Genomic DNA, 22,277 nt, shown 5'->3' with positions numbered 1-22,277 from the left:
TTATTGCAGCCTGAATAATTTACAGAGTTTAGATTGCAATTTCGTGATGCTGCCAGCGGTTCAAAGCCACCGGTTTATATAATACGCGATAGGTCAGAGCGCTATTATTCGCCGACGGCATAGAGAAGGGAGAAAAAAACTGAAAATGTGGGTGTAGGAAACACCCACACACGAGCAAAAATGGCTTTTCTAGCCTCATTTATTATAATATTTAAAAACACAATGTGTCAATCGTGACATTTTTGACATATGTCAAACTGGAAACGTATCATCCATTTTTCGTGTCAAACTGTCAATTCAAACGTCAAACGCAGGACATTATTAGGCAACCTTTTTGTTTTTTCGTCAATGTGACGCCCGCCAGCCATTTTAAAACTGTCATTTTTATTAATAGTCAGCAGCAAATCAACAGAGTCTTTTTGGTCCTTTAAAATATAAAAATAAATAAATAATCGCCTAAGTTAAGACGCAATTTATAACAATTAGTTATACGCATTTTTTAATTGCATATTTACGGCTCCAAACTCGTTAATTCAATGTTCCTGCGAGGGATTAAAAACAATCGATCATTGACGATCGCTATGAAATCACGTTGGTCGTTTGTAAATAGATCAATGAAGTGAGAAAAGTAACTTTTTAAAATGATTCAGGACTTTTGGGAGAGGTGAGATGCGGTAGAAAGTCAAAAAGTGGACTTTTACCCCCTTTTTTGACCTAAATCTTTATCTCAGGTCCAGGAATCATTGACGATCGCTATGAAATCACGTTGGTCGTTTGTAAATAGATCAATGAAGTGAGAAAAGTAACTTTTTAAAATGATTCAGGACGTTTGGGAGAGGTGAGATGCGGTAGAAAGTCAAAAAGTGGACTTTTACCCCCTTTTTTGACCTAAATCTTTATCTCAGGTCCATGAATCATTGACGATCGCTATGAAATCACGTTGGTCGTTTGTAAATAGATCAATGAAGTGAGAAAAGTAACTTTTTAAAATGAGTCAGGACGTTTGGGAGAGGTGAAATGCGGTTGAAAGTCATAAAGTGGACTTTTACCACCTTTTTTGACCTAAATCTTTATCTCAGGTCCAGGAATCATTGACGATCGCAATGAAATCACGTTGGTCGTTTGTAAATAGATCAATGAAGTGAGAAAAGTAACTTTTTAAAATGATTCAGGACGTTTGGGAGAGGTGAGATGCGGTAGAAAGTTAAAAAGTGGACTTTTATCTCTTTTTTGACCTAAATCTTTATCTCAGGTCCAGGAATCATTGATGATCGCTATGAAATCACATTGGTCGTTTGTAAATAGATCAATGAAGTGAGAAAAGTAACTTTTTAAGATGATTTAGGACGTTTGGGAGAGGTGAGATGCGGTAGAAAGTCAAAAAGTGGACTTTTACCCCCTTTTTTGACCTAAATCTTTATCTCAGGTTCAGGAATCATTGACGATCGCTATGAATTTATGGTCCTCGTTTGTAAAGGAATCAAATACGTAAATTAAATAAAATTTGAGGACTATTTACGGCGTTAGTGACAAGTGAGATACGGTAGAACACGAAAAAATGAACTTTTACCTCCTTTTTTGGCCTACATCATTATCTTAGGTCCAGGAATCATTGACGATCGCTATGAAATCACGTTGGTCGTTTGTAAATAGATCAATGAAGTGAGAAAAGTAACTTTTTAAAATGATTCAGGACGTTTGGGAGAGGTGAAATGCGGTTGAAAGTCATAAAGTGGACTTTTACCCCCTTTTTTGACCTAAATCTTTATCTCAGGTCCAGGAATCATTGACGATCGCTATGAAATCATGTTTGTCGTTTGTAAATAGGTCAATGAAGTGAGAAAAGTAACTTTTTAAAATGATTTAGGACTTTTGGGAGAGGTGAGATGCGGTTGAAAGTCAAAAAGTGGACTTTTACCTCCTTTTTTGGCCTACATCATTATCTTAGGTCCAGGAATCATTGACGATCGCTATGAAATCATGTTTGTCGTTTGTAAATAGGTCAATGAAGTGAGAAAAGTAACTTTTTAAAATGATTCAGGACTTTTGGGAGAGGTGAGATGCGGTAGAAAGTCAAAAAGTAGACTTTTACCCCCTTTTTGACCTAAATCTTTATCTCAGGTCCAGGAATCATTGACGATCGCAATGAAATCACGTTGGTCGTTTGTAAATAGATCAATGAAGTGAGAAAAGTAACTTTTTAAAATGATTCAGGACTTTTGGGAGAGGTGAGATGCGGTAGAAAGTCAAAAAGTGGACTTTTACCTCCTTTTTTGACCTAAATCTTTATCTCAGGTCCAGGAATCATTGACGATCGCTATGAAATCATGTTTGTCGTTTGTAAATAGGTCAATGAAGTGAGAAAAGTAACTTTTTAAAATGATTTAGGACTTTTGGGAGAGGTGAGATGCGGTAGAAAGTCAAAAAGTGGACTTTTACCCCCTTTTTGACCTAAATCTTTATCTCAGGTCCAGGAATCATTGACGATCGCTATGAAATCACGTTGGTCGTTTGTAAATAGATCAATGAAGTGAGAAAAGTAACTTTTTAAAATGATTCAGGACGTTTGGGAGAGGTGAAATGCGGTTGAAAGTCATAAAGTGGACTTTTACCCCCTTTTTTGACCTAAATCTTTATCTCAGGTCCAGGAATCATTGACGATCGCTATAAAATCATGTTTGTCGTTTGTAAATAGATCAATGAAGTGAGAAAAGTAACTTTTTAAAATGATTCAGGACGTTTGGGAGAGGTGAAATGCGGTTGAAAGTCATAAAGTGGACTTTTACCCCCTTTTTTGACCTAAATCTTTATCTCAGGTCCAGGAATCATTGACGATCGCTATAAAATCATGTTTGTCGTTTGTAAATAGATCAATGAAGTGAGAAAAGTAACTTTTTAAAATGATTCAGGACGTTTGGGAGAGGTGAGATGCGGTAGAAAGTTAAAAAGTGGACTTTTATCCTCTTTTTTGACCTAAATCTTTATCTCAGGTTCAGGAATCATTGACGATCGCTATGAATTTATGGTCCTCGTTTGTAAAGGAATCAAATACGTAAATTAAATAAAATTTGAGGACTATTTACGGCGTTAGTGACAAGTGAGATACGGTAGAACACGAAAAAATGAACTTTTACCTCCTTTTTTGGCCTACATCATTATCTTAGGTCCAGGAATCATTGACGATCGCTATGAAATCACGTTGGTCGTTTGTAAATAGATCAATGAAGTGAGAAAAGTAACTTTTTAAAATGATTCAGGACGTTTGGGAGAGGTGAAATGCGGTTGAAAGTCATAAAGTGGACTTTTACCCCCTTTTTTGACCTAAATCTTTATCTCAGGTCCAGGAATCATTGACGATCGCTATGAAATCATGTTTGTCGTTTGTAAATAGGTCAATGAAGTGAGAAAAGTAACTTTTTAAAATGATTTAGGACGTTTGGGAGAGGTGAGATGCGGTAGAAAGTCAAAAAGTGGACTTTTACCCCCTTTTTTGACCTAAATCTTTATCTCAGGTCCATGAATCATTGACGATCGCTATGAAATCACGTTGGTCGTTTGTAAATAGATCAATGAAGTGAGAAAAGTAACTTTTTAAAATGATTCAGGACGTTTGGGAGAGGTGAAATGCGGTTGAAAGTCATAAAGTGGACTTTTACCACCTTTTTTGACCTAAATCTTTATCTCAGGTCCAGGAATCATTGACGATCGCAATGAAATCACGTTGGTCGTTTGTAAATAGATCAATGAAGTGAGAAAAGTAACTTTTTAAAATGATTCAGGACGTTTGGGAGAGGTGAGATGCGGTAGAAAGTCAAAAAGTGGACTTTTACCCCCTTTTTTGACCTAAATCTTTATCTGAGGTCCAGGAATCATTGACGATCGCTATAAAATTATGCTCCTTGTCTGTAAAGGAATCAAAGACGTAGATTAAATAAAATTTAAGGATTATTCAGGGCGTTAATGAATTTTTAGTAAATTGTAGCGATGTATAGGACGTCGAAAAATTTAAATTATTTACTAAACTATTTGAGCAACATTATTTTAAAAAAAAATATTTTTTTTTATTTATTTATATTTTAGTTCTAAACAAATCATTCAAACCGAAATAAGAGAAGAAAAAAAAGGTATACGAGTTTCGAACCAGAGGCCGTCTTGTGTGTCTTGAGGCCATTGGATGTGAACACGGTACACTTACCACCACGCCAATCCACTCTCCATAAACCGGTTAAAACTGGAATTCAATAAATTTAACCCGCGTTTTTTTTTTTTTAAATTCATCAAGCACCCAAAAACAAATGTAAAACTTTTCCGAGAGGGTGGAAACTCGGTGCTTGACTAATGGAAAAGTTACGAGCCCTCCCCCTCTCCATTACGCAGCAGTGTTTCCCCGGACAATTTACAAGTTTGATCGATATTATTATGTATTTAAAGCACATGCAAGGTAAACCGGGTGAAATGCAATTAACAGGTTTTAATCAGTTTTTGCCGCAGGAACGCTGCTGACGTACGGCACATTGACAGTTACAGCTGGACTTTTTTTGAAAACATGTTAAACCCTTGTAAAGAGAGAGAGCCCAGGGTGATTGATAATGCCCTCATACAGAAATGTATCGATTTGCAATATCCTGAAGGAGAGGTAAATGATCAGAAATTTCTTGCTTTTCGTGGAATATAATCTTGTTGTAGGTGGGACGTCTGCTTCGCCTAGAAGGTATCCCCATGGAAGAAGTGGAACAAATCAGTTTTGACTACTTGTACATCCTGAAGATAGACCATCTGTGGGTATTGAAGTCGTTGGTGAAACTGAGCCTGAACAATAATTTCATAGAAAAAATTGAAAATTTAGAGACCCTAGTGCATCTTAAGGAACTGGACTTATCCTTTAATAAAATTAAAAAAATCGAAAACCTGGATAATTTAATCAAACTGGAAAAATTGAGTTTCTACGAGAACCTTATCGAGACAGTGGAGAACATGGATAAGCAGAAAAATTTAACCGTTTTCAGCATAGGTAAGCATGGAACTTCATCAATCATCAACATTCAACTTTCATTTGTCGTAACTTTCAGGAAAAAATCGAATATACGAAAAGAGCAACGTGAACTATTTTAGGAGATTTCCCGCCTTGACCTCGCTTAATATGGCTGATAATCCGTGCACCGAAGACGAAATATTTCGACTTTATGTGGCGGCTTTCCTACCGAATTTATTCTATTACGAATATAAAATGTACGGCACCAACAGCACCTTATTTATTTATTTATTTATTTGGGGACCATATAGGGATACAACAGGCTACAAGCCCAAAAAAGTATCCACTTATCTTAACTAACTTAAAATAAAGATAAAGAATATACTTCTAATGCTAAATTTCTACATTAGCCTCATAAACTTTCAAAGACAATATTTCGTTTTAAAGTATTTTTGACTGTACTAAGAGACCTGTTAAAAACGTCCAATGAGTTCTGACCATAATTTGTTTTCCTGAATGGCATAAAAAATAATTCGCTCGATCTGATGTTTACTTGAGGGATATACTAATATAAGAAAACTTTATATAAAAACATCAGTGTTATCAAACGTCTGTCGAGAAGTGAAATCACGTCAAAATGCTCTCGAATTGAATTGATATAATGATATGAACCGAAGCGGGTTTTTATTAACTAACAAACGAGAAAAACATGTTTTAGGATTAAACCTGAAGAGAGGGAAAGAGGGACTGCAATTTTCGAAGACTCCCTCAAGGTTCTACTGAGGGCCGAAGAAGAAGAGAAGGTCAAACGAGACGCCATCGAAAAGGAAATTTCCGATGCGGAAATGCACTCGAAAATGTTCGTGGAACATTTAAACTCGGGCAAATTGTTCGAGGAAATGTATCGTAACGATGACGAAGGTAAGGAAGATGGCCTATACCTTATAATCAAGCTTTATAGGCAACCAACCTCACTCGCTTGCAGGAAAAGCTCTGCTCGAGATCGGAGAAGAAGTAACCGAACTGTACGAGCACTACCAAGAGCAATTCAAAGAACATTGCGAGCAAATATTTAAAGTGGGCGAGAAGCATTTCGCCATTAGACAAACGGAAATCGAGAGTTTCGAGAGGAGCGTCGAAAGGGCCAAGAAGGAAAACCAGGAAGAGAGTATTAAGCATATGGAAGAGTTTATGTGTAAGCGGCGAGTTGAACATTTCGGGAACACAGCAGTCATTTCAGCAATTTTAGCTACCAAAGAATCGATATTCCAAGGGGTGAAGGAGTGCAAACTGCAGCTACACCACGACGCCATCGCCGAGGACGTCTTTGAAGTCCAAATCGACGAATTCAGGATATCATTTCAGGAATCAATGCATAAAACGTGGAAGAACTTAATGAGGTAAACACATTTTTGGTGGACAGGATTATGTTATTGCTTTTATGGTGAAAATGTAGGTAGCGGGATTAGGGACGACAAATCAAACCTCAAGTTTTTAATTGGCCGACGTTTCGACGATATATATTTTTCGTCTTTATAATAATAATAATATTAATTCGTTTATTAGGACCAACAATATTAACCAAAAATACAGAAATTTGAATGCAATATGTCCTAAAAGGCTCCTCAGACACCTTACAATAGAAGTGTTGTAAGGCACTGCTTAAGCCCAAACACAAATAAATTAAAATTTTTAGATTTTTAAATATTTAGAATCTAAGGTAATCATTACAAAATAAGGTAGAGTAACAAAATTGAAATAAACATAATTAAAAATAAATGCAAAACACAAAAATACATAATGGCCAAAGCAAACACATAATTTAAAATCATAGAACCATAAAATACTTAGAATAAATTTAAAATGTAAAACAGAAATACAGAGATATAAATAAAAACACAAAGCAAAAACAGCAAACAAAAACACAAGAAATAAAAAAAAATACAATAACTCAACACGTAATTTAAAAACCATTTTTCAAGAAATCACAGCTATTTAAGAGATCCAGTTAGACAAGCTTACCCCTATAATTCAGTTAGAGCCTATTTGTTCAACAATCAGAATTTGTTTAAGTCGTTTTTTAAAGTTCAACAGCAAAGTGTTTGAAAATGACGGTGAAAATAGATTTATAGTTTTAGCCGCACAATATGAAAATGATCTTTTAAATATTTCTTTTCGATGTCTAGGTATGGACACTTTATCATTAAAACGCAAAGGTCGATTACAAGCATCAACTCTAAATTCAAGTTTCTCAAAAAGATATCCTGGTTTTTTTGTTTTAAGAATTTTAAAGCAAAATGTATTCATGTGTAGTTTTCTACGATTGTACATGTTAAGCCATTTTGATTTACGTAAAAACGGTGAAATGTGTTCGTGTCTATGGACGCCATAAATTAAACGTAAACATGAATTTTGTACTTTTTGAATCCTTCTAGATTCAAAACTATCAAGACAAGGCCCATAAATAACATCACAGTGATTGAAATGGCTTAGCACTAACGAATCACATAGCAATAATTTAATATCTTTTTGTAAAAAATGACGACTAGAATAAATAAGACGGAGAGTTGAATAAGCTTTTTTCAATTTTGAAGTTATATGTTCCCGAAACCGCAAATCACTATCTATTTCCAATCCCAAACTCTTGGCATGTTTTACACAAGGTATATTCACGTTGTCAATTTTAAGACTTAGGCGCTCCTGGGCAACTTTTTCTGACACTTCATTACCAAAAATAATAAAATTTGATTTGGCATCAGGATTAATTTTTAAATTATGATCAGCGGAGGTTTGACAAACTCTCTGAAGGTCAAGGTTTATATTCTCGTTAGCAATGTCGACTTCACTTATATTAAAAGAATAGTAGAGCTGAGTATCATCAGCGTAAAGATGGTAATTGCAAAACTGAAGACTGTCAATAAAATTACAAGTATAAAGGAGAGGACCCAATATGCTTCCTTGTGGTACCCCAGCAATAACTTGAAGACAGTCAGAAAGCTTGTCCCGATACATAACCTGCTGTGATCTATTTGCAAGGTATGATCTAATAAGCCGTGCAGATGACATACTAAAACCAATGTAATGCAAAATTGACATGAGAATATGATGATTTACCATATCAAAAGCCTTACTATAGTCCAATAGGATTAAAGCACTTGTTTTCCCGTCATCAACCGACTTAATCAGATCATCTGTAACAGCTGCCATTGCGGAGGAGCAGCCAATTCCTGGGCGAAAACCAGATTGCTTTAAAGGAATGATATCAAACTCACCAATAAATGCTCTCACTTGACCTTCAAGTACCTTTTCGAAGATCTTCGACAGGGCCGGAAAAATGCTTATAGAACGCAAATGATTAAATTCAGTTGGTTCATTAACTTTAGGTAACTTCCAACGCTGTGGAAAATAGCCAATTTCAATGCAGACATTAATAATATGCGTGATGTAAGGAATAATACGAGGGCAACAAAGTTGAATTAGGTGGGCATTTATTTGATCAGACCCAAAAGCTTTGCTTTTAATGTCAAATATAATTTTAGTGACTTCTGCCTCTACTACCGGTTCAAAAGTTAATATATTTGTTATACCTTCCTTAATGTGAGTAGTATAAAAGTGAATTAGATCATTATTTAACGGATGAGTAACCTGTGTTGGATTAGCAAAAAACGAATTTATATTGTTTAGGTTTTCAGTTAAATGTTTAGGAATTTTATTATTATTCTTTGATCTCGTTAAATTAAGTTTCTGCAGCTCTGCCCATTTTTCCTTCACAGTTGAAATTAAAAATTTATCCCTCAAATAAGCCCTCTTCTCAGCTCTTATAGCCCACGTTGTATAATTTCTCAATTCTTTGTAATAAGAAAAATGTGCTGGTAATTTTGATTTTTTATAACGTCTTAAGGCAGTGTTACGTAGGTTCTGTAGGAGTTTAATATTTTCAGTTATCCATGGCGCATAATTTTGTTTATTGCTAGTTTTAAAGGTTTTTATGGGAGCATGAATATCAAAAAGGTTTAAAATAAGAGAATTCAGATATTCTAACTAATCATCTACGTTTGGCATATATAAAATTTCATCCCAAGGACATATAGACAAATCACGACTAAAATCATTTAAATTAATATTCTTTAAAGGTCTATACTTAATACTTCTCGACTCACATGCTTCTTTTGGAGCATTTATCAAGGCTAATATACAAATTTAGAGGTTTTCGTAAAACTTATGACTATCAGCCTCCATCACACACATACAGGCTACATTTTTACCATAATACCTATAATTGAAAGACACTATACTCTGTCAACATGTTATTGCTTTTATTGAAGAAGCCCTGAAAAGTGAATGCGGTTAATAAGGGAGATGTCATTTCTCGTTTTAATCTTGTTTTAAGAGTTATGCAGTTCGATGAGATAAGTCATCATCGTCGCCTCAAAATTAAAAAGATAAATATTCTGATTTTGATTATTTTTAGTCAGTCAGTATATTATTTTCTTGTGCATTTTATACTCTGAACTGTCAGTCTGGATTCACTTGAATTCTGACTGTGAGGTTTTTTTTTTCAAATAACATGCCCAAGCAAGGGTTTAATTCACTATAACTTCAACTATAAATATCGGATAAAATGTCCGCGTGATATACGTTGAGGAATTTACCATTATGCTTATTAGACCAGGCGAATTAGCTCAAATTTAATCAAAAAATGCAAAATTGCTATTCGGAAACTGACTGTTGGAGTTGGTAGAGGGGTTCATAACGAGTGAAAAAAACGAAAATCCAACAATGGGGTAGTAGGGGGTTGTTTTGGAGGGGGTGAAAAGGGGTGGAAAAATATTCTTTTGCAATTTCCGGCGAAAGTTGACGTCCAATTGAAAAATGTTCAATAGAAAAGCAGTAGACCATAAGAAAATCTATAATTTTTTAAGAGGTCACTTTTGAACATAACCTCAAAATAGCCAAGATAAATACGAAAAACCGTTTTTTTTTCGTTTTTTAAATTTTAATTTTTTATTTTCACAAAAATAGTTCAATCTTTGTAAAAATTTGTGAAAATATACTTTGTAGGTCTTAAATAACCTCAATTTTTTTCAGATCGAAATATTAAAAACTTTCGCAGATATGAGTTTTTTTCGGAAAAAAACGTTTTTTTTTTAAAATGAAAATTGTACTTCAGAAAATCATGGTACAGAGTTCATCCGGGGCTCATTTTTTTTGTTTTCACATGTACTTTCTTATGAAATAAAGAAACTATATACTTCCCATTTGAAAAAACGTCGAAAAATGCAAAAAAAAGTCAAAAATGATTTTTACAGCAATAAAATTTTTAGAAATTGTTTTGTTAATTATTTATTTAAATTAGTTAAAAAATCAAAAAACAGATTACACCGTTCGATTCTACGGAAAAAAATACAAAAGAAACTATGTATCATTATTTTACCGGAAACTTAATTGGGCACAGTTGGGCTTAGTACACCGTGTAAATACAATCACATTCTTACGTATTTTCTCGATTTTCATAGAAAATAATTGTTTTTCGAAAAAATACAAGAGACAAAAATTATTTAAAATCAAATTGTCTACAACTTTTGTTTAAAACATTTTTTGCAAAAATCATTAATTTGTCAGTTTTAACAAAAAAACATTCAAAAAAGTCAAAAATCGTTTTTAACATTGTAAATTTTACAGTTATTCTTAATAATTTGTTTGAATTTTTATAAAATTAAAAAAAATAATTACATAATTTAATTCTACAGGAAAAATTACGTTTATACATTCAATGAAAGTGATATGCATCATTGTTATTGCAAAAATAAAACTAACAGTGAATCTCGAACAATGTTCTTAATTAAAACTTTGCACAGAATGTTATAAAATCTGCTTTATTAAATGTTATGTATCTTTTTTCAGTTTTTTCTTTCATTTTCGGAGCATCGACAAATTAACCTCTCGTTTTGGAGCAAACACAACCTACACGCATTTCGATATTGGAATTTGTTGGTAATAGTTAGAAACTTTGTAAAAGCAGAACGTTCTGGCAATAGGGACCATCACGTACAATCTGTTGAACGAATGATCCCGTACTTTCACGCAAGTGGTCATTTTAACTATGCAAAATCTGCCCATCTTTATTTACAAGATATGATGCGCTTAAAAGATGAAATGAATGAATTACAGTTTGATTTATTCACAACAAATAGCTATTTCACAATTAGGCGCTCTGATAAGTTTTGGTCTGGAGTTTGGGCGGACATGATTATTGAACAAGTTTTAATGAGAGCAATGAAGACTCAAGGCGGACTTACGCACGGACGTGGAATGAGTGAAAACGTCATAACAACATTCGTATTAACTATGTTAACTCTAGTGGAAGTTTCAAATGAAATGGAAAATGTTTGTAATATTTCCTTTTACACGTCTGAGCAACATGTAGATTTACAGAAGCTAGGATCAAAAGAGACGCTGAAGATCTACAAAAACTATTGGAATTTTTTAACAGATTTTATCCATTTCCAGAAACACCGAAAATCATGTCGATATATTCTGGAGTTATTGGAACTGATTCAATAAACTGTCACCATGCGTACGAGATAGGTATGAAATCTGTTGAATATAAAATATAAAATAGTAGGAAATAATTTTGAACAAGTAACATTTACGAGAAAAAACAGAGTTTTGTCGCTGAAAAACGTTCAGTCTGCAATCAAAGTGAATGACGAGATTATCCCAATAAATCCGCTGATTTTATTTCAACGTTTATGTGTCAATATCAATAGTACAGCTGATATGAGAAATTATTTAAAGTTTGAACTTGCTCCATTTCCACTTTCACTGTTTACAGAAAACGGCTTTCGGAAAAATGTCAAATCGCAAATGTTTGATCATTTCACCAACATCGAAGCTTTAGCAAATACAGATAATGCATTGTATGTTATCGACGGTGGATTTCTTTTACACAAAGTTGTGTGGCAGAAGAATGATACTGTTGAGGTCATCGTTAAAAAATATCTGTCTTTTGTACGCAAAAATTATGCAAACAATACGTGTATTGTGTTTGATGGGTATCCAGACAGTGACGATGAAAACTCAGCTGCATGTGCGATAAAAACTATTGAACGTTTACGACGAAAAAATACGTCGAGTTATCCTTCTTTTCATATTGAACCACAAACTAAAATAACAATTGCACAAGACAATTTTTGGTCGATTGACAAAAATAAAGTTGAATTAATAAAGAGGTTGTCTGCAGCCTTTCGATTTGAAGGATATTCGATCAAACAAGCTAGAGAAGACGCAGATGTTTTAATCGTTCACACAGCAATAGAAATGGCAGAAATTAATAAAAAAACTGTCATTATTATTGGTCAAGATATTGACTTATTAGTTTTATTACATCAATTAAATGTCAAAAATCTTGCAGTTTATTTTTTAAAAGCAGGATCACAAAATGTAAGTGACTGCTTATATTCATCAAATAGTTTCAACTTCTCAAATTACCGTTCAATTGTTGCATTCTTACACTGTTTCACCGGTTGCGATTCAACGTCTACGTTTGCTGGAAAAGGAAAGAATAAAACAGTCGAGTCGCTCATGAAAAATACAAATTTAGCTGAACTAGTACAGCCTTTTTACGAACAGAATTCTGATCCAAAGCTTATTGCTCGAAATGGCTGTGTATTGATTGCATCTTTTTACAATTCAACTAAATCAACCTCATCTCTGGATGATTTGCGATTTCAGCGGTACCAGGTATTGACTGCAAAATCTACGTTTCAATTGGAAAAGTTACCTCCAACTGTTGGAGCAAACAGTTGGAGGCAAAACAACAAAACAGTTGAAAATTTTTTTTCTATCATCATCATCCGTAAATTTTCGGCACTGTTTTGAGGGATCTTTGCAATTGCATCGAGGCTTTAGACGTCTTTCTTCTCGTGGAGTATCATGAAAAGTATTGTTTTGACCCTTCGGTTTCCTAAATCCAATGTATTTCCCTCCACTCATTCTTTGTTTTTTATTGACTTCTCTTTTTCTTTGACCTTTGGTTCGTTTCTTTATTTATATTCTAATTGCGTTTCATCTTTTGAACTGGAGCTGTTTTCTAGCACACTATCGTCAGGCGTGTTCGTATCTTCAATCGCGTCTCCTGTGGCCATTGATTCTGGATCTGATTGAATTTCTGCGTCTATCAAACTTATTCCATCACTTTGTCGTTCTTTTGGCGTTGAAGTTTCGATCTCAGAAGTCTCTAAAGTGCTCTCTGGTTGCTGCTGGGAAATATAAAGCTCATCTCTAAGAACTATCCCTTCTTGAATTGCGTCTTCCATCAGGCAACTTTTTTGCTCTTTTGGGTTTTCCTTTATAATTGAACTTCTCATCTCAGAGGTTTCCAAAGTGCTTTGAGAGGGTAAAGTTTTGATTTATGTATTTGTGTCCAAATAGATAGATATTATACAATATACGCTTTTATTGACTTGACTTACGTATCCGTCGGTATTCCTATGTACTAACAATCGTTTTGCTTTCAAGGTTAGAAGTAACACTGTTCGAGCAAATTGAAGAAGTAAACCAAACTTACGGTCAAATAATGGGAGAAATGATAAACACATTTATAGGTACTTTATACATAATTTACCAAGAAGGTTTTAAATACCCATGAAGTCCTTTTAGAGGAGGTTCAGGGAATATTCACGAACATACGGGCCATAGAAGTGACATTTTCCGAGAACCTAAGCGATGCCGCCGTTAGATATATGACCGCGATTAATATTAATCCTGACGAGGAACTACCGGAATCTCTTGAAGATATTTTATATGACAGGTAATTATCAGGCTGTTAGGGGGTGTTTGAGTAATATATACTTAACAGGGATACTTTGACTAATGCTATGGCGGCAACCCACGATTCCCATATGCAGGCGATAGATGGCAGAGAAGACGTTTTGGTAAGAATGATTTTTTTGAAATAACTCTCTATCATTAATAGATTTTATAGGTACATAGAGCTAGAGGGTGGTTAGACAACATGCTAACCGACATGACCAAGCATGAAATAAAGAGAAACCGATACAAGATCTTGGAGATAAATCATTTCTTGGATATACAGAGGGAAGAGTTCGAGGATCTTACTACGGACTCTATTGACTTACCGGAAGATGACTATTATGGATTTTAATGTACAACACTTGTGTTATTCAATAAATCTTAAACATAAATAATAGTCTTACCTTTTCATAGAAACCGATCTGGGGTGACGGAGGTTCCATGTTTTCGCAGAACTCCTTAAACAGTAAATACCCTGAAAAGAAACAAATATAAATTAGTTTTATTAAAAAGAGATTATAAACGGGCGTAGTTCAACGATAAGGCATTCAACGCAAACATTTCAATGACTCAACACGACAACGAAAAAAAAATCATTAAATATTCAAACATTTCATATAAATATACTAATAGGATAGGGCACGGAAATGATGACTTAGAAGTATAGGTAAAATAAGCGAAGTGCGGTCAACTTAAAAAAAAAAATCAAAAACGAAACAATGGCTTTGACGTCATTCCTGATGTGTGCGGTGTTTCGTTTCGTCAATTGCAGTGGGTATCACGTTGTTGCGTACGAATAGAAATGTGAATCTTATAGGGGCAATACGATTATTTTGCAAATTAAAAAAATCGCAGTTGTATATTTTCTTAAATCTGACAGCTGTCAATGTCATCTGTCACGAGAAAACCCTCGATCAATTTTACACCTGTCAACTTCAATTGTCAATGTAAACAGTAAGCTCAGGGTTGGCGTTGAATCTAGAAGCAAGTGTTGCTAGATAATAATCAAAAGTTTAAATGTTTTCCTTACGTCAATAATAGTTATGAATAAAACGCAATAGAATTAACGAAGTTTTATTGATATAATTTAAAATTAAAATTTGTATATTAAGTCCTGACAGCTGTTAACGTCATCTGTCACCGGAAAACCGTTGGTTAATTTTTGACACTGTACATCTGACAGCTGTCAACTTCACCTATTGTCACTGTGACAGTATGCTCACAACTGACGTTGAATTTAGAAACCAGTGTTTCTGAATAATAATCAAAAGTTTAAATGATTACCTTACGTCAATAATTATGAATAAAACGCAATAGAATTAACGAAGTTTTATTGATATAATTTAAAATTAAAATTTGTATATTAAGTCCTGACTGCTGTTAACGTCATCTGTCACCGGAAAACCGTTGGTTAATTTAAGACACTGTACAGCTGACAACTTCACTTGTCACTGTGACAGTATGCTCACAACTGACGTTGAATTTAGAAACCAGTGTTTCTGAATAATAATTATGAATAAAACGCAATAGAATTAACGAAGTTTTATTGATATAATTTAAAATTAAAATTTGTATATTAAGTCCTGACTGCTGTTAACGTCATCTGCCACCGGAAAACCGTTGGTTAATTTTTGACACTGTACATCTGACAGCTGTCAACTTCACTTGTCACTGTGACAGTATGCTCACAACTGACGTTGAATTTAGAAATCAGTGTTGCTGAATAATAATCAAAAGTTTAAATGATTTCCTTACGTCAATAATTATTAATAAAACGCAATAGAATTAACGAAGTTTTATTGGTATAATTTAAAATTAAAATTTGTATATATTAAGTACTGACTGCTGTTTTAACGTCATCTGTCACCGGAAATGCGTTGGTTAATTTTTGACACTGTACATCTGACAGCTGTCAACTTCACTTGTCACTGTGACAGTATGCTCACAACTGACGTTTAATTTAGAAACCCGTGTTGCTAAATAATAATCAACAGTTTAGTGGTTTTTTCAAGTCAATAATGAATGATGAATAAACGAACCAGAATATATAAATTAATATGAAATATTGTATTTTATTTAACGTCATCTGTTACTGACTGGTAAATCATTGGTCCATTTTACACACCATCGCTGTCAACTTCACCTGTCATTACGAAAGATACATTTGTCAACAGGAAAGGCTGAGACAATAAAAAACTTATGTTTTAAGAATTAAGCCCTTAACTTTAACTTTAACGCTTGGCAATTTAAAAAGTTAAGGCTTATTAAAATGATGGATGACAATTATTATTTTAGATCCTCTTCTTCCTCAAAATTTTCTAATATTTCTTGCCAAGAAGAATTGAATAATTCAGAAAGTGGAAATTATTATTATTATTATATATATTATAAAAAGATCAATTATTAACGACAATGCCTGGGAATAAATTGTCAGTTTTTTAATGAATTTACCTGGCATAACACTCACCTCAATAATTAAGTTGAAAGACAGTAAAATATATTTATTCACAGTCAGTAGTTTAAAGTGATTGGAGCAAGTTTAATTTTCGACTGTCTTTTATAATTTAATATACACAACCGGTGCCATATTATATCGCAACAACTTAAGGCGTTAATAAAAACCTCAATTATTATTATTTCTTAAAAATGTCAACAATCTACATAAGATTTGCACCATGCGGCAATGTCGCGTGTAAATTTTACAGGCAACCTCGACTATCAGATGACATAGAGTTTGTGCGAGTTATTTAAAAAAAAAAATTCGTTATCTGTATTATTTTTATTTTTCCTTTACCGCCCCTAATTCGGCTTATTTGTCCGCCTCCGTGTCGTTTTTACTACTGCGGTTATAGTGTTTATTTGCCCGTGGCGTTTTACGATCTTTTTACAGCTCGTAAATCCGTGCCTGGCTCGTATTTCCGGTTAATTGGATCGCGGTTTTTGAAATTTCACAAAATCACATCTTGCAGATAAAGGAAAAACGTTATAATAAAGAATTATTGATTTTTTTTAGTCAAACTGCCCGTTCGGCAACCACCATTTTGAAAATTGCACCTGTCACTTGTCACTTCTGTCATATTAATGACACCCGACAGAATCCTAACCTTAAAAATTCTATGTTCCATTTCTGTCCGGATTAAAAATAATAAATTGCCAAGTAATCGACTAAACTAATAATCCCAGTGAATCCCTTACGCGTTAACGGGAATAATCGATGCATTTCCTCGACTTTTACCCTCGCGTCTCCCATTTACGTTCCTATTTAGCACAAAGGGAGGCAACTATAACCGTGACAATTTATACGTTTTAACGTAAATTCGCCTTTTGTGGGGTTTTAGAGAGAAAGGAGGTTGGAATAGCGCAGATATGAAGCTCACGGATATAATAGCGAGATGAAAACTATATTATAAAAGGCCTGAACAATTCAGTATTATGCTACATTATTACTTGCACCCCATCTTAGGACAGGATTGTATCATTCGGTATGGTAAATATTTTGCATTTTTTAAGCTGTTCTTTATCAGTTTTGCCTCCCCATTATAAACGTTTGAGGCAAGACAAGAATTTAAATTAAAAATTCCCTCTGCTGAATGAAGCTGCCATAGCAAGTTGGCCTGTATAAAATGTGAGGTTATGTTGGAGCAAAACTTCAAATTCAAAGTGTCCTACAAAAATAAAGACTATCGACTAAAAACCGTGAGTACCAATGAAATTTATAACGATTGATGACGATGATTGATTTTTGCACGGTCTGCAATCTTCAGAGGCCAAGGGATCAAAAAAAAAAAAAAAAAATCAAATTTCCTTAATTAAGCAGCAAAGTAAAACCGAGCAACTTTATCAATTTTCCCCGATTGGCGTCTCGCCAAATCGCGCCGAAATCGATGTTTTCCCGGCAAAAAAAAAAGAAAGAGTTAAGTGAAAGACCTTTTCCTGAACGTTATATATCTCCGGAATCGGAAACTGGAGGAAATGACTTTAATTAAGAAGTATTGGGCAGGGCGAGGACTTTACCGATAAACAGGAAGTCACGTTAATTAGTCTTCTTTTTTTTTTTTTGATTATCACGTTATTTGTCAGGAGAATAGGGGGGATAAAGTTAACCTAGTTGCATGTTTTACCTGGATATCGGGTGGTATGTAGAGTCTTAATCCTAAGACCATTTTTCAAGGCTATTTATGTATTTCTTATTGATAGCTAAGTACTTTCTCATGTTCTCTCTTGGTAACCAAATGAATCTCTTTTTCTATAAATATAAGTAATTTTCTTGGGTATTTTTTATGGTGTAAATAATATAATAAAATACAAAAATATTTTATTTGTCAGTTTCATAATTAAGTTACAATTTTGTGTTCACTTATTTTATTATGACCAATAGGAGTGTCTCTCGATTAAAACAACCATTTGCCTGCACCATCAGTAAACTGTAGTACAAGTGAGACAACCCTTTTAAAGACCTTAAACAACTATACTGTTTTTAAAATTTATTGCAACATTCCTGTTGCCACTAAGAAAAGTGATAATAAAAAAAATGTATTAAGGCATTTATTTCCAACAGGTTTGTTACCCAATTACAGGAAAGAATTTGATTTGAAAAAACAATAAAAATATGCTTAACATTCTATGTACTTAAACAGACTATCTATAATATACATACTAGAAAGACCCTGCAGAACCTATCTACTTTATGCTTTCTATAATGGATCTTAAAGTGTCAACAAAAATATCGCACTGTTCATGTAAATTATTATTAATATAATTCTGACACATTATATTAATAGGGGATTTAAAAACAAATTAGGCCTAGTGGGTTTTACATAAAATGCCTAGAGTTTATTCTTGGTACCTGAAAATTTAATCCAGCCAAAATGGTGGGACAGTCACCTTAAGGTTATATAAGAATTTTATGAAAAGAAATTCTCTTCTTTTTGCTACATTATATTAAATTGCTATATATATACAGTATTGTGCATAAATATAGCAACAAGCGATGTTTTCAAAAATATTATTTGCTTCTTTATTTATTCCATATTATTCCTTTACTTTTAAGTACACGCCTCTGTATTATTTATAAATATACCGAGATATCATAAGAATGCCAATGCAGAGTAAGGAACCTCTTGTTTGTTTATTTAGACAATGTGCATAAATATAGCAACATTCTTGTTTCGCATTTATTTTGTCAGTTAAATATCGATTTACCTGCTGTAAAGTTTTTAATTTTGAATCTCATTTACTTTTTATACTATTTTACAGTACATTTACTTATTTACAGTACATTTACCCCACCGTTAAACATGGAGGGGGAAATATTCTTGTATGGGGATGTTTCTCGGCTCGTGGCATGGGACCCATAGTAAGAATAGTGGGCAGAATGGATCGTTTCATGTACAAAGGCATTCTGCAAACACATTTAGTGCCATATTATTATGGATGATGTCATGCCAGTAACAGCCATATTTCAGCATGACAACGATCCAAAACATGCTTCTCAATTTGTTAAGAGGTGGCTATCCGATGAAAAAATAAATGTAATGGTCTGGCCATCTCAATCGCCAGACCTAAACCCTATAGAGAATTTATGGCATTACATTGACACCAAAATCAGGCACCTAACATGCTCTAATACAAATCGATGGTTTGGTTCCAAATGTGGCTCTCTTCAAAAATTGTATTTTTGAGCTATTTACATAGCCTTGTTGAAAATAAGGATTTCTAATAGTTCCAAAAGGGGCTATATCGATAAATTTAAATTTGGCGCCAAAATTGGCAATTTGAAAAGTGTCTATCTACTCTTCAAATTATTTTATGAGGTCCAAATATGTTTGAAATCACATAGCCTGTTTTGGAAATAATTATTTTAAGTAAAATTTTGGCGCACTTTGCAGTTAGCTAATTGTTTGGACGTGTCAGCTGATTTAGAACGCTTCGTTTACGTTTTTTAATTCGTTTTTTTTCCAAATCTATGAAATTTTATCTGTGCATTAAGGATTCTAGAATAAATGTATGTAGAACAATGCTACTTAATACCCTTGGTGTTAAAAAGGGATTTCTGAATTTTGCCATTAAAAAACGTGTCCCAAATAGTAACGCCACAGAAAAAGATAAGAGAGACGGTTATGGTACCTCTAAAATATCAGAAGATGCAGTACATTTTTTAAAATAACATATTCAGAAATTTCCTACAGTCTCTTCTCATTACTGCAGAAAAGACTCAAAAAAATGTACTTGGATCCAAAATTGAACCGAAAGCAGATGCACAGGTTATACCAAGAAGATTGTGCCAAAGAAAATATGGAATGTTTAAAGGAGTCATTCTATCGCCACATTTTTAATTCTCATTTTAATCTATCATTCCATAAGCCTCGAAAGGATCAATGTCCAACATGTACAGCGTATGAATCTGCTAACACGGAAATCAAAGTAAATTTGCTGCAAAACTATGAAGATCACATTAAAAATAAAGGAAGAGCCAGACAGGAAAAAAATTTGGATAAGGATGCAACAAAGGAAAATCCTAAAGAAATACATTCCGCCAACTTTGATTTGCAACAAGTATTGTATGTGCCAACAGATCCCACTAACCCCATTCTTTTTTACAAGACGAAGTTAGCCACATATAATTTCACTATTTTTAAGTGTGGAGATAATTCTGGAAAATGCTACATGTGGTCTGAAGTAGAAGGTTCAGGTGGCCCATGCGAAATAGCATCTTGCTTATTCCACCACCTCAAAAGTCTTTCTACATCCATTCAAAATGTAAGGCTCTTTAATGACACATGTGGAGGCCAAAATAAAAATCAATTTGTTGCCGCTATGGTTATTTATGCCGTACAAGTTTTACCGATAGAGGTCATTGACCAAAAATTCCTGGTTTCAGGACACAGCCAAATGGAATGCGATTCAATGCACGCAAGAATTGAAATTGCATTCAAAAATGTCCCAGTTTATTTACCGCATGAATGGGTAACCATTGCTCGAAATGCAAAAAAAAATGACCCTAAGTACGAAATTTTTCAAAAAAAAGACATATCTTTTGTTGACTCGAAAACCCTGGCAAAGCTAATTGTGATCAACCGAAACAAGGATCAAGATGGGAATGTGGTTAATTGGCATCATATTAAGTGGATTAGGTATAAAAAGGCATTCCCTTTTACAATAAAAATTAAAACAGATTTTGATGAAGATTTTCGCAGTATAATGATTCTTCCACACAGAGGAAGACGAGTGACCGTTGCTTCCATGGAAAAATGTCTCAAACCCTTACACGAGGAAAATAGGAAAATTTCAGCATTAAAGCTGAAACATTTAAAAGAAATTTGCAATTCTGAAAGTGTCCCAGATGACTGCCGGCTCTTTTTTACAAGTTTGCTAAGTATAGTGACGAAACCATTGATGAGGATGAAACGGTGGTTCCAGATGTAAATGACCCTGAGGGCGAAGACTTTTTCTTACAATAATGTTATTAATAATTATTTTTATCTTTCATTATTATGTTTAGAATTAGTTCTTTAAGTTTATAGCTTTTCGCATCACTACAACTTTGAGAAAGTATTATGTGCCAAATATGGCTACCTGCATTTTTCCTGTTTAAATTAGTTATTATTTATGTTTTTCGAAAATCTGGGTCATTATAAGAATTTTTTTTTAAATTTTATTCAAATAAAAAATATATAAATAAAAAGATGAGTTTTATTAAAATGTGTTTTTTTTATAGATTTGATTTGATACAGCCTATTAAACTTTATTTTGTGTTTCCTAAATATAAAGCATTTTGTAGATAGCTACATATGGAAACACACCATCGAAATATTCTCTTTGAAATAGTGGAAAAGGCTTGGAAAGAAGTGAACAATGACTATATTATGAAATTAATTGAGTCCATGCTAAGACGATGTGCAGATGTTATAAAGGAGAAGAGGTACTACACGAAATATTGAATTGATTTTAATTTAGTTGGGTTATACTTTTTTTAGAATCAAAACTATTTTTTGTTGCTATATAACAAATTTGCATAACACAATTTGGTGTTTTATTATGATACAAAAAATATGATAATATGAAAATATAAACAGGCTCTAACTATTCTTGGAAATAATATATAAACCTTACTTATAAAATAGATACTAAAAGATATATAACAGGAAAGTTCAATGTTGCTATCTTTTTGCACAATACTGTATATATATTATCAGCTATAAATTGGGTACCAAATAAGAGATCCGTAAGAGAATAAAAGTAGTTTTAAGGTATTAATATTTGCAAAATGCAAATAGTTTTGATGAATAAAACCCAACAATTTGGCAGAATCAGAAACTATATGAGCCATAGTGGGCAAGTTTATTTAGTAGTATTTCATGACTTTATCAAACGCCTTACTAAAGTTTGTTTAAATTGCATGTACCTCCCTGCCATTGATTAATAAAATTAACAAATAGAAATAAATAATAACCATATAACTACACTAGAAGTAGAACCTATCCCATAAATT

General features: G+C 33.5%; 2 protein-coding genes across 3 annotated transcripts in view; one reads left to right on the top strand and one right to left on the bottom strand.

The window, feature by feature from the left end:
- LOC126738030 (G protein-coupled receptor kinase 1) overlaps nucleotides 1–22,277 on the bottom strand; it is a 67,059-nt gene that overhangs the window by 33,015 nt on the left and 11,767 nt on the right. For both annotated transcript variants that reach the window (XM_050443188.1, XM_050443189.1), the window contains exon 4: nucleotides 14,191–14,261. In XM_050443188.1, the coding sequence (XP_050299145.1) occupies nucleotides 14,191–14,261 (71 nt within the window). The remainder of the gene's footprint in view (nucleotides 1–14,190; nucleotides 14,262–22,277) is intronic.
- Nucleotides 4,481–14,183, top strand: LOC126738031 (dynein regulatory complex subunit 3-like). The gene is made up of 10 exons (XM_050443190.1): nucleotides 4,481–4,636; nucleotides 4,687–5,011; nucleotides 5,070–5,229; nucleotides 5,691–5,893; nucleotides 5,958–6,167; nucleotides 6,222–6,372; nucleotides 13,493–13,578; nucleotides 13,634–13,784; nucleotides 13,833–13,908; nucleotides 13,959–14,183. Exons 1-10 carry the CDS (start codon nucleotides 4,547–4,549, stop codon nucleotides 14,136–14,138), a joined length of 1,632 nt encoding a protein of 543 aa, XP_050299147.1. The 5' UTR covers nucleotides 4,481–4,546; the 3' UTR covers nucleotides 14,139–14,183.

The sequence above is a fragment of the Anthonomus grandis genome, chromosome 6 (genome assembly GCF_022605725.1).
Source record: "Anthonomus grandis grandis chromosome 6, icAntGran1.3, whole genome shotgun sequence".
NCBI classification, from domain to species: domain Eukaryota; kingdom Metazoa; phylum Arthropoda; class Insecta; order Coleoptera; family Curculionidae; genus Anthonomus; species Anthonomus grandis.
Note: the sequence above shows the minus strand (reverse complement) of the source record. Positions and strands in the feature narration are given on the sequence as shown.

Bases quoted from the DNA above. Each gene is read 5' to 3' on its own strand.
- LOC126738031 (XM_050443190.1), top strand. From the start codon at position 4,547: ATGTTAAACCCTTGTAAAGAGAGAGAGCCCAGGGTGATTGATAATGCC. The intron at 5,230-5,690 runs GTACGGCACCAA...AACATGTTTTAG, and splicing joins TTCTATTACGAATATAAAAT to GATTAAACCTGAAGAGAGGG. The intron at 6,373-13,492 runs GTAAACACATTT...TTTGCTTTCAAG, and splicing joins ACGTGGAAGAACTTAATGAG to GTTAGAAGTAACACTGTTCG.